The 13,610-nt window shown below is 46.4% G+C and overlaps 1 protein-coding gene across 1 annotated transcript in view; it reads right to left on the bottom strand.

Annotated features, from left to right (window-relative positions):
• Positions 1-12,261, bottom strand: part of ZDHHC15 (zDHHC palmitoyltransferase 15) — a 36,564-nt gene extending 24,303 nt beyond the window's left edge. The window contains exons 1-3 of the mRNA XM_075007535.1: positions 12,143-12,261; positions 5,288-5,314; positions 1,531-1,625 (exon numbers count right to left, since the gene is read on the bottom strand). Of these exons, the coding sequence (XP_074863636.1) occupies positions 1,531-1,625; positions 5,288-5,314; positions 12,143-12,260 (240 nt within the window). The 5' untranslated portion in view covers position 12,261. The remainder of the gene's footprint in view (positions 1-1,530; positions 1,626-5,287; positions 5,315-12,142) is intronic.
• Between the last annotated feature and the right edge of the window lie 1,349 nt (positions 12,262-13,610).

Below are 13,610 nucleotides of genomic sequence, written 5' to 3'. Positions count from 1 at the left end.
TGCACTGACCCCTGCTGGATCGGTGCCCGTGCCACTGCTGCTGAACAAGGTATGTGGAACAGAACTGTCGTCAGTGCCCTAGGCTGTTAACTGCTCCAACACCAGAAAAGACAACGAAGACGTCAACAGAGAAGGCACCTGCGTGGCACGCTGGGTTGGTGTCGATATCATGGGCAGCACCTCATGCACGGGAATACTTTCCTCTGGCAGCAATGGGCCCAGCACTGTTATCTACCGTAAGCCCTGCACCACGCTAAATACCTCTGGAGTCAAGGGCAGTTCAGGTGAATGCGGGCTTCTACCTCATATTAGCGTCGACGCATGCACCCTGTGCTTTAGACCATGGAGTGGCAGAGCAGAAACCTTGAAGACATCCTGGTGCTTTGCCCCTGCAGGGGATCGGCCCCTAGCATGCGTCTTTTTCTTCTGAGGCACCAGAGGCTGGCTTTTATGATGCCTTGGGGCACTAGGTGCCTGTGAATGTTCATGGCGCTGAGAGTCTTTTACAGCTGTTTTTAAAACCTAGAGAGCCAGGTATCCCCTGGCGCTGTGGTACTAAGAGGAGAAGAATCTCCTGCCTTGGCTTTCACAATGGAACAGTAACTACTAAACACTATGAAGTATTTACACCTAATTACAAACTTGCATGTTGAATAGTAACAGAGAGAAAGCTGTGTTAAGTCTATATACTATCAAAACAAAAAAATCAGTAAAGTAGCACTTTCAAGACTAACAAAATAATTTATTAAGTGAGCTTTGATGGGACAGACCCACTTCTTCAGACCATAGCCATACCAGAACCGACTCAATACTGAGTCTGTTCTGGTATGGCTATGGTCTGAAGAAGTGGGTCTGTCCCACGAAAGCTCACCTAATAAATTATTTTGTTAGTCTTGAAAGTGCTACTTGACTGTTTTTTTGTTTTGCTAATTACAAACTATTTACACTATAAACAAAGGCTACTAGCAAAAAACTAGAGAGAGAGAAGAGACCTCCAGCAACTGACAGCGTGACAAGAAGGAACTGGGGAGAGTGGGGGCGGATTAACACTGCATACATCGGTCATCATATTGGCACCACTCCGACCCGATGGCTACTGGCTAACGCAAAAAGCTTTCTGGCAATCAGGCATGAGCCAGTGCACACCTACTCTGGAATGCACATGAGCCCCCACTCAAAGAACCTCAGGATTCGTTAAATGATTAGGGATGGAAGACATTAAAATATGTAATCAATAACGAATCCTGTTCCTCAACCATTTAAAATCCTGTTAGCTCCTGAAACACCTGAAAATAAAGCAACATCATGCCTGCTTTAAGCTCCCTACACAGCTTAATTTAAACAATTTTCTGAATGGTTCAACTGCACTCTTTTTTATGGACAGCCATGGACACCTTTCCATCTAACCAGGCAGATGGAACAGTTGACCCAGGCCAGTAGTGCAGATGGATTTCTTGAATTCTCCCTTTAACTTTGCTTTTTTCTCTTTGTTTTAGGCTGGCAGTGCTTGAAAACAACTCAGGCCCTTACCTTTTTATCTGGCGGCAGTGGGAGAGTAAAAATAGATTTCCAGTATGTCCACACAAAGAGCACAAACAGGATGTGGAATACTATGAGGTAGACCACTAAGAGAAGAAAAAAAGTAATGAATCATAAGCAGAAACAGTTGCAGGATACCCTTCACTGCTCAGAGTGCTTCATTTTAAAAATATTATGCTTGCATGGAATTTTATATCACTGGAAAGATCAAATATTTATGAACCCTCAACTACAGCTGACAACGCTCATGTGAAAAAACAAAACAGGAGAACATTTATTTTGAGCAGGTATGGAAAATGGAAACAATCACAGCTGTGGGGCAGGGTTCTAATTTATAAGAGATGTAATTATCATATGAAAGACAAGCTTCTTTGGAGAATCTTATTTTTATATACAAATTTCTTTATTTGAAAGAATTTGGGAGGACATGAGGACATTGATATGAGACCTATGAAGATGTGCAGAAGGGCAAGGGGAGGTTTACATCATCTTTGAAGAGAGCTCGGATATCTTTTTAAATGCTCAAACTCACTACGCTATTAACTACCATTACATCTGCAGTCACTAGAGAGCTTTATTTACGAGAGTGTCACCTAAATAGGGAAAAAGACGCATTACATTTTATTATGTTGAACTCAGAATTAGAATGACCACCGCAGGAATAATCAGAAGGTTATAATCCAAGGAAATCCTGATTCCTTACTCAGATTTCGTAGAAATTTCGCTACTGTAAAGGCTGAGAACAGACTTGAAAATTTGGCCCTTTCAATGTGAATAAATTATCCATGTAGGGAGGGTATATATTATTATTATCTTAAGTTTGTTTATTTGAAGTGTGCTCATTGTACTGCCTCTGGGCACACTAATGAAAAAAAAACTCAAAAAATATTACCAAGCAGAAGTCTATTGCATTTCTGGGAACAGAACACAGGACTCCTGATTTCTGGCCTTGTTCCAAGACCACATGATCATCTTTCTTCACACAGCTTGTTTGCACAATTCTGTGCAATACAGTAAACCCCCGCTTTACAGGATTTTGATATACACATTAATCATACTAGCGTGAATGTCAAAATCCTGGGCTCCAAATGCCTACTTCCCCCAGCTCAGGGAACTGGGTGGCTGGAGCCTGGGGTAGGGGTCACGGCTGGGTGAAGTTGGGGGAAGCCATGGAGCTGCTCCTTTTAGTGCTCCCTGACTCCAGCACTTGGACTCGGCCGTGGAGAGCTGAAAGGACCAGCCCCATGGCTTCCCCCTGGTTTTGTTGAGCTGGCGGAAGCCAGAGGGACATTGCTGCTGGGAGGAGGGAGAGAAGCCCCTCAGCCCCAGGGAGCTGGGAGCTAGGCAAAGCAGCACCCTGGTCAGTTTCCTGGCTCTGCAAGCAGCAGGGATTCGAGAAACTGACGAGATGCTGCTTTGCCTGCCTCCTGGGGGCTTGCAAGAGGAGGGAGAAACCCCTCAGCCCTGTGGAGCCAGGAGGCAGGCACAGCAGCACCTGGTCAGTTTCCCAGCTCCTGCAAGCAGTGGAGACCCAGGAAACTGACCAAGTGTTGCTGCGCCTGGCTCCCAGCTCCCTGTGGCTGAGCAGGAGCCTGGAAAGCGACCAGGCACTGCTGCTCCTGGCTCCAGGATCCCAGGAGCTTGGAGGAAGAGGGATGGGTCCCCCTCCTCCAACTTCTGCAAAATTTGAGTTACATGGGGGTTGCGAGGAATGCATCCCCCACATAACTCAGGGTTTTACTGTATGAGATTGCACCTTCCTCTGAAGCGTACATGTTGCCCACTTTTATAGACAGAGTGCCTTGTTTGGATGCATTACTGATCTTTCCAGTGTATCATTCACTGTACATCTAGACCTAGTACACAGTACTTTCAGAAGGAATGTAGGATTTTCTGTGCATACCAATAATACACATGGTATGCACACATGCTGAATACAGTTTGCTGAATCATCATTAACTGACATTTCCTCTGTGACGAGGGGTGAGCAAAGTGGAGGGTGAGACCCCTCGAGGGCATAAAATTTCATAAGCGGGGCACAGCACGATCAGCTGCTGGGTCTCAGGCTCATCCATCTCATTATACCGTTGAGATATGTTACTGTTTTTATGTCTGCATATTTACATTCATATACTGATTAATAAAGCTTCGATATTCTACATACTTATTTCCGTATAGGTGCTGAAAGTTTTTTTTTTTTAAAATATGAACATAACTGAAATTTCCATCAGTTTCGATGACATTAGACAGGTTGAGGGAGTGGCCCTGCTCATTGCAGGGATGAAAAGTGGGGCCCGATGTAAAAAGTTTGCTCTCACCTGACTGAAGTTGCTGGCACAGTACTTTGCTGAAAAGAGAATTTGCTTAGTGCAACACCGGAAGAACGGGGCATCAGGAGTGAGTTACAGATCACCAGTTCTCTGCTTTGGATGCTTGTATGTACTGGCTGACATAGGTTCCCAAGGGCCAGTCTGCCACACAAGAATCACCAAACCGGCTACTAACCCCCCATCCCCTGGGTTGGGCTGCGTGAGAGCTATGCATGCCAGCTGTACACCTGCTGGGGACTCTGCCAGGCTTTGGACATCTCTAGCAAGGGACACAGTGCCAGACTGCATGTCCTTTATACTATTAAAGTAGCATGAAAGAGATGGAGCAGCACAGAGAATCTGACTCAAAAGGCCCAATGGCAAAACTCACATTGACCCCCTTTCATGGGGATTGAATTTACCTGACTGACAGTATGTGCCAACGGTAGCTCTAATCTTGCCTGATTTATTAAGTGACCTTCACGAGACACACTTTCACATTACTGGCGGAACATGGAAAAGGTGCAAGCCAACAAGGAGAGTGCAGTGGTGAACTAGGAACGGGACATAAAACCTTTCACTCCTAGGCCACGAGTCACAATTCATCTAAAGCAATGGTAGTCACCCTCTGGCCTGGGGGCCACACCACTGGGGCTCCACCTGCAGCCCATGGACCCCCTGGCTGTTCCCTCCCCCTTGCACCTATCACACACTAGGGCACTGGAACCCCTTGCTCTTCCACATTCCTCCCAGCATTTTCGACGTATGCAAATTGCCCGATTTGCACTCCATTCACACTCCTCCCCATCCCTCATGGAGCTGAAACACCCCTACTGCTATCCAGCTCCCTCAGAGGACAGGGCGATGTGGAGTGGGCTTGGGGGATTGGGACGGACATGCCCCCCACCTCCTCCTGGCCAGGACTGCCAGGCTGGATTGTGGCCACAGACCATGAATTTGAGACTCTTGGTTTAAGACAGTATGTTTACAGGAAAAGTAGGATACTGTGTGTGAAGGTGTTGGGGAGCATGCCCTGTTGCCCACGTTGTCCTTGTTCTGAGAATAAACAGGACTTCCAATTGGCACCTTTCAATATCAGAGAGACGTAAGAACACTTTTCTTGATGCACGCTGTATACAGCCTGGAAATCAGGGGAGAGGAATACTGTAAGAGTATGATGGTTTAATGGAATTCTACAAGAAGTTATTGGTTGTAGTCTGCTGGAGAGTAGAAAAGTTTGCCTTTGAATTTTCTAGTTACTGAAGTGAAAGACGCTGCTATTTGGAGATTCAGTGTGAATCCCCCTTCTCTACCTTCCCTTGAGAGCTAATCCTTATAAATACTGAAAAAATATTTTCAATTGCTGTCTTTAAAATAGACATCCATGCACTATTGGGAGGGTGGACCACATGCCAAGGTATTTAATACGAGTCACCTACCTTTTTCTACAGGATTGGTTAGAGTCACTGAAAAAGAAGAAAACAAGTATATGGTTTATGCAGCAAATGAAATTCCAAAGCAGTCTATAATTTTCTTCTGAAACAAAATCAAACTTAAAAAAAAAATTTCAATATGCTACAGATCAAAAATAAATGATTTCCAAATTTGCTCATTAAACCACACTTGCACATAGTGCTACACCTGGGAAAGCATTTCTTTTCATTTATTCACTTGAAAAGTCTCCATAATAAAATGTTCAAACACCTTAGTTACATGGTACTTTCCAATCCTACAAATTATAATTTTTCTCAGAAGTCCCAATGGCATTGATGCCTGCAAAATAATCAGGGCTCCTCTAACAGCCTGTCCACATAACATCTTATTTACTACTGTTATACCTGTTTTCAGATAGTTTCCAGCTGCTTTTATTTCTACACTGGTTATCTTGTTTATTAAGGCCAAGGAATGCATAATCAATTTTACATCAATGTAAAATTAAAGTAGACAGTCATGGCCGAGCCAGTCAGGCCAATCAATAGACACAGGAGACAACAGTTTGATCCATCTAGCTGCAATCTGGATTACATGGGCAGGACGGAGCTCACTGCTTCAACCTGCGGGGCGGAGAAATACAATGCTCAACAGGGTGACCAGATAGCAAATGCAAAAAATTGGGAAGGGAGCAGTGGGAGCAAGTAATAGGCACATATATAAAAAAAAGCCCCAAATATCAGAACTGCCCCTGTAAAATCAGGATACCCAATCAACCTACTCAACAGCTACTCTGAGTGAAGGAGGCGAGGACACCAGCTTTGTGTTGCCCAATAGCTGCCTCCCCAGGTTGATTTGTAGGTAGTCCGTTGTATCCGACAATGACGTCTTGAGCTTGCACAGGCTCATTGGTTGTGGACTCCTGTGTTGCTGAGGAGTCCAAGCTTTGAACGGCATGGGCATTCACAGTGGGGGCAAGGGAATTGTCCTGGCTCTGTTGGTGAGGCTCCCGCTGTTGCTTTCTTCCTCTCACGAGAATCAATGAGGCGTACGCATGGCTGCTCTTCAAAGTTGTCATACGCGGGTCGTACAAGAACACACCAGCCTGTTTAGTCTTTTGCATGCTGCTCTAGCTGATCTGGTTTTAAACCAGCATGAGCAATGTTGGCCTTCACGCAGTCTTTATACCTCTTGCGAGGCCTACCTTGATTCCTTTTGCCCTGGGAGAGTTCACTGTACAGGAGTTGCTTAACTCAACTCAGGTTGGATTCTTGACTCCTCCATTCGTATGACATGCCCTGTCCAGTGAAGCTGGGCTTTCAGAATCATGGCTTCAATGTCCGTGGTTCCTGCTCTGTCCAGGACTTCCAGGTTCATAACTCTGTCCTGCCACCGAACGCGCGGTATTGACCTCAGGCTGCGTGTGTGGAAGTGCTCCAGCAGTTTTATATGTTTTCTGTACAAGGTCCAGGTCTCACAGCCATACACGAGACTGGTTAGGACTACAGTCTTGTACACTTTCATTTTAGTGTACTGTTGGCTATTGGGCTGATTCAATACTTGCACTCTCAGACTTCCTAGTGCCTGGCTAGCCTGGCAGATTCTGGCATTGATTTCTTTTGTCAAGGGAGCCATCATTGGCTATCACACTGCCAAGGTACTTGAACTCCTCTACTGTTTTTAACTCTGTTCCTTCAATAAAGATTGAAGCGGGGAGAGCAGCAGATCCTGGAGCAGGTTGCAACAGTACCTCGGTCTCTCCTAGGCTGATGGTCACACCAAAGAGGCGAGTGGCATCAGCAAATTTTTTGACGATGAGCTGGAACTCAGATTCCTTGTACGCCATCAGTGCACAGTTGTCAGCAAAAAGGGCTTCAAGGATGAGTCTCTCAAGCATCCTGGTTTTAGCATTCAGATGACGAAGGTCGAAAAGCGACCCATCAAGTCTGTATTAAGGAGTGGCAAAACTGGCAAGCTGTAAAAGGAGATCTACTCTATTCTCAGCTTGTAGTTAAAGGCTGTGACGCTGAGCCTTGGTGGTGGACAAACACCACACATTCTTGGGAAAAGCACAAGTGGCATCAGCTACAAATACATTTTTGTCAAAGAAACTGAAGCCCAAAAAGATCCTGCCATTTTAGCAGATACTTCTTCCTCTTCCTTCATTTCCAAATTTGTCTCCTCTCTCCCTCTTTTTGGAGTGGAAAGAAGATTGAAAAACCTCTGTTACAGAAATGTTAGTGTTTTTGAGCCTGGTTACAAGTACGGCAAATACTTTGGACACTACACTCACTCCGCCTGGGAAACTGAGGTTATAAGATCACACAGGACATTTTTTTTTCTGACTCATCAATTTTCATCCACCCTGGCGCATCTGATTTTTCCTTAAGCGTAGTGGATCTGCGCTTGGTTTTATTGAATTTTGTCTTGGTGACACCAGAGCAGGCCATTCCGAACTCTAATCCCGTCTTCTAAATCACTTGCAATCCCTCCCACTTTGGATGCATCCACAACTTTTAGAAGCACTGTCTCCATTTCATAATCCAAATAATTAATGAAAATATTGAACAGCCCTTGACCTAGGATTGACTGCTGCAGGACCTCAACAGATACACCCTCTGTGTCTGACAGAGAACCACTGACTACTATGAGCATCTTTCAACCAGTCCAAATGGAAAATACATATTAGAATAGAAACTGAGGTGTACTGCTCATGTTGATGCACCTGGCTTTTGTTAATATCATTCTGTCTGGCACATCAGAGTCACACTAGGCTATTTGAAATCAGCTAAGTAATCAGATGTTTACAGAATAAAAATACAGCAAAATTTATCATGTCTATGTTTGGACACTTACTCACATTTGAATATGCAATATCCCCTTCCCCTTTCTTTGAAAATCTGTATTACAAGAGCTCTCGAGCATTACTCAACTGCTGCTTGGCTCCTACTGAAATTCATTTTGATGCCCACCATAGGACACTTCCTGGCACTGTAAGCTCAGGGTTTTGCTTTAGTGAGAGTGGAAGCTTTGGCCGTAGCTACACAGGGGTCCTTTTTGAAAGGACATTCCTCTCAGCTGAGAGGAATAAGGGGATTTTGAAATGTGCAGGGTCTTTCGAAAAGGACCCCCATATAGCCACAGACATTCGAAAGCAGCACGTTCGAAGTGCCACAGATGGGCAGCGTGCTAATGCTAATGAAGAGTTGAATATTCAGTTCAGCACCTCATTAGTATTCTTCGATTTGGCCATTAGCATGGCCATTTTAAAGTTTTGGTCAAGTGTGGCCACAGCCTTGGTATTGCAACAGTTTGCTCTTTTCCCTCCTCGACATGGGAAAATAGTCACACTTTTTGCATACTCTTGTGCTATCATTGTCATCCTGTGGCAGCATACACCAGCCAGTCACTGAAACCACACCCGCCACCAAGCATGGCTTCGTATCCAAAACAGGCAGCAATAGCTGCAGTGACAGTAGCATGCTATCTTCTCCTTGGCAGTCTGTTGTGTCCGATGATGACGTCTTGAGTTTGCACAGGCTCATCGGTTGTGGACTCACATATGGCTGAGGAGTCCAAGCCTTGAACGGCATGGGCATTCACAGTAGGGGCAAGGGAACTGTTTTGGCTCTGTCGGTGCAGCTGCTGCTGTTGCTTTCCTCCAGGTGAGTGCTCTAGTTACTGGGCTATGGACTCAATCTAACTCTTTCTTTGGCCCAATTACTATTTAATTAATCCACTGTTTAAAGTGAAATGCCTTCAACTGGAGAGACCAAGGAAGACCCACATCAGGATATTCCACAGTCTGATGGTTGGGGCACTCATCTTCTCTACCTCTGGAACCTAGAGAAAGGCTGCAATGCACATGCCCAGAGAGGCTGCGTGAGTTTGGGCATATATTAAGTTAGGTGGCAGTCAAGCAGAAATTTTAAGGACTGCAGTGGTGCTTACAAACAGGACCCAAGCCCTTATAAATGGGACATAAGCACTTAATTACCATCATGGAGTGTACCTAGACATCCTGACACAAAGTGCTGTCGAAATGTTAAATACAACTGCACGGATTCTATTATTTTAAACTTGCCTACAAATTTATTAATCACCACTTTAGCCTTTTCAGTAATACTGCGCAAAGCAATCTACTGCACACAGCACTGATTGTTCTTATGAGTTGGGTCACTGATGGCAAGTGCCTAGGTTAGATAAAGAGACAAACGCAAATTGGTCTGCATGGCAGAGCAACACTATCCTTTATTTAATTTAAATGGAAAGCACTTTAAATATGATTCAGAGTCCATCAACATGAAATGTCATTGAGGTCTCAATTTTATATTTATATTTATGAACCCACCACCATGGCATCTGAAAATATGAGCTACAGCTTCAACTCCACATTTGACACTCAACAATTATCGAAAAAAAGAGCTCAGTCAACAATCTGGGATAGTGTGACGCTCTGTGCACCACAAAAATTCCCCAAATTAATCCCATCCTGGAACTGGCATGCTAGCAGGAGCCGCAAATATATCTGTCATTAGAACAAGTCGCTGTTTGCATCTAAGGCTACATCCCCTGCTCATTTACCCATGTTCCCCACTGCTACTGCAGCTGTGTAGACATAACAAGATGCAAATAGCAGAACCACCCCCCTGCAACTCTTCTCAAACTCATACTAAATTGCATTCCCTGTGGACCCAACTATGTCAACATAAGACCAGATAAATCATCTAATTCAAACTCAGGAATACCAACAGCGAGAATCCCTATCAGTAATGGTGTCTTGTGAACTACTGTTCTTGTAACTTGACAATACAACCCTAAAGTTAGTCATTATTACCCATTGTCTTGCACTTCCGATTCAATGTAAAATCAGTGGTGACAGGCAATGTGTCCAAGTGACTGCAGGTGTTGACTAACTGGTCTGTACCTAGAAGTGTTTCTTTTCTTTTTAATCTACCCAAGAAGAATTTAAAGGGTGAAAGAGCACAGAATTCATTCACCGATAAACATGCAGTGCCATACAAACATTGCTGCTCTTGCTCTTTGTATTAATACCAATTTTATTACCATCATGGTATCATCAACTCTCATGGTACCACAACTCTCAAAATATTCAGTGGTTTTGTTAACCCAAGCTCACGTCAGAATCTCAGCTTCCATTCATTTAAAAAAGACTCTAGTGTTTGCTGTTGAGAGAAAAGCTTGAGAACATGACCTCCTAAAGCAGCGGTGGGCAACACGTGGGTAATTCCCTGGCAGGCTGATAGACAATTTATTTACATTGGCTACGTGTACACTACAACAATCTGTCGCCAGAAGTTACTGTCGGAAGAGATCTTCCTGCAAAACTTCAGCCAACAGATCACATCCATGCACAAAAGCAGATTGAAAGAGCAATCCGCTCTGTGGACAGAGAATGGTCAGACTGTCCGGCTGCTCTTGAGAGAGAACGGCCAACTGGAAGCTCAGCAAACAGCTTTGCCCAGTGAACTGCAAGCCCTGTCTGTCGACAGAGGGCCCCCCGGCGCGTCTATACCAGCAATGTTCAAAAGAAATTGAATAGATCACCCCATGTGCCTCACCCCTAAGCCAGGAATCGGCTACTGCACCCCAGGTTACTCACTGGAGCTGCTGCACGGCTTCACTGACCCACGAGCTGTGCAAGAACCCTGCGGCTCGAGTCACCGCTGCACAAATTGCATCAGGCTACAGGAGCCTGCAGCTCAGAGCCACCTCCACTGCTGCTGCCATGCGCTTGTCTCACCATGTGGTGGAGTGCATGCATGGAGCACTTGGAGGGGCGCCTCACATATGCAGCTCTCCTGAGCATCATTTTGCCACATCCCGCTGACCTGTTAACCCCATGTGGCGAACACAGAGTGCATTGGACACCGCAGGTCTACATAGCTTTTGCTGATGGAAACTGTAAACAAAAGCTTTACTCCTCATGGCGGAGAAGCAGAACACTGTCACTGGAAGTGCTGGGTTTTGTCGACAGATTGTTGACAAAAGAAATTTTGTGTGTAGATGCTCCATGAGTTTTGCTGACAAAACCCTCTAGTGTTGATGTAGCCAGGGTGGCTGCAGGTACAGCCCCCCCACCCCCCCCCTCCCAGTTCCCACAGGCCGCAGTTTGCCATTCAGAGCCAATGGGAGCCAACACATCACTGCAGTCTATTTTGCTTCTTGCACTTACTATTGACTAGGTATGGTGAACCACAGCCCCTGGGAGCTGTGAAGGGCTGTGCCTGAGGATGCTCAATGTAAGCAACATGTCTCCTGCCCTGCTGGTGGATTACCCTGAAGGTCTGTGTGTGGCTTACATGTTGCCCACCACTGCCCTAAAGATCAAAGCACAAGAAGGCAAATAATAGGCATGTAACAACTGTTATATTTGCAGTTACCATGACTCTGGGAGATGCAGTGTGATTTTTTAAAAACAGCTTAGAGCCAACAATTCTGCTGCCATCATTATAGGACGGAATATTTGTCTCCCCATCCTCTCCCTCTGCCCTTCCCCATCCGGAAGGCAATGAACCCTGGGAGGGGGAGGGCGAGCGCTAGGGCCAAATATGTCAGCCCTACCCGATGCACGACTGGGTTAATACTCCTCCTCCTCCTGGGAGCCCCCACCGCATACCCACCCCGCTCAGATATAAGCTGGGGGGGGCGAGGAGAGGGAGGGTCAATAGCTACCTCTCCCCAGGTGACTGTCGCTGCTGCTCCTCACGCCGAGCGCACTTATTCACCCAGCGCCCCCACAACCCTGTGCCCCAGCCCCCGAGGCAGAGCCTTGCTCCCCGCTCCCCCCCAACTCCAGCTTCCAGGCGAGGCACAGCCCAGCCCCGCCCCTCCCCACTCACCGAGACAGAGCTCGCACACGTAGGCGTAGTAGGACCACAGCACCACGAGGGTGATGATGACGACCGGCACCCAGGCGAGCACGCGCTGGCAGCACCGCAGCCCCCTAGACAGAGCCATCTTCCGCTCGGCCCTCTCCGCATCGGGGCTCCATCGAGCGGGGCTGGCGCAGGGCGGGGAAGTCGGCGGTTCGGTACTCCGCTGAGGAGGCCTGGCAAGCCGCGGCTGGCGGACGTCCGGCGGCGTTGGCCCTGGCGGGGGCTGCGCCGACAGTGCACAGCTTTCCCTGGGAGCGGGCGGGGCAGCCGGCCGAGCGAGGGGTGTAGCGAACCTGGGCGGGGCCTGACTATGCCTAGCCAGGGAGTGCGCGCAGAGGGGAGCCCGCGGCGGCTCTTCCTGGGCACTTTCCCCGTTAACGCTGCGGTTTGTGGCCAATCCGGGCAATTTGCAGTGTGCTGGGGGCCCTGCGGGTTGCATGGTAGGGGAGAGACAAGGTGGGCGTGTAACAGCCTTCCTCGGCTGGCCCAGCGAGAAACGGGGCTTCACTGGGCCAAGGCAGAGCTCAGTGAGGGTCCAAACCTCTGTCTCTGTCTCACTCCAGCAGCAGCTGGGACAGTGGCATGTGTGCTTGTCTGCAACCTGTAGCAGCATGTGCTCTCGGGAACGAATACAGCCGAACACAACTAATCCCCACGGTGTGCTGTGACCCGCTGAAATAACCACGAGCCACAAAAGCCCCTTTGTTTAATTGCGTCCCGCCTTCTCCTTTTTGAAGCAGTTTAAGGGGTTTGTAGCAAAGAAATATTTAGAATATTAGCAGCAGCAGCAAGGAAATGCATCTTCCCCCTGATTTACAAGAGAAAAATCCTATGAGGAGAACAGGTCTAACGGAAGAAATGAAATGGGAAAAAATACAAAAATTGTGACGCAACACAGCTTAGACAGGCTCTAGACCATGGGTGTCCAACCTTTTGCCTTGCCTGGGCCGCATTGAGTGAAGAGGAATTGTCTTGGGCCGCATATAAAATATATAATATAGTTAATGTATATAAATCACATAATAATGTTAAAAGTTTACAATCTTGTGGGACCGCATTACTAGCTGTCCAGGGCCGCGGGTTGGACATGCCTGCTCTAGACCACTTTGAACGGCTTTGGGTGAAAGTCTGTTAATTAGCAACAACATAGAAAAACACCAGTGATTGGGCATTTGAACCGCTGTTTACTTGAATGTAAATTCCTCTGCAAATTATTCCATAAAAGCAAAATGATAGATTTTTTGTAACACACTAATATTAAATTATTCCTTTGAAAAATTTACACCATAGTCCCATATTGTCTGTATTCTAAGGACTGGTATAAAGCCATATGTGGCACCAGTCAAAACCAGTATGTTTTTCACGTTTTATCAAGAAATATAGAGAACAAAATTTATTTTCTAGAATAATTTATCCAGTCTGCACAAATCAG

Source organism: Carettochelys insculpta, chromosome 13, assembly GCF_033958435.1.
Source record: "Carettochelys insculpta isolate YL-2023 chromosome 13, ASM3395843v1, whole genome shotgun sequence".
Lineage (NCBI taxonomy): Eukaryota > Metazoa > Chordata > Testudines > Carettochelyidae > Carettochelys > Carettochelys insculpta.
The sequence above is the reverse complement of the archived record's forward strand: the minus strand, read 5'-3'. Positions and strand labels throughout refer to the sequence as shown.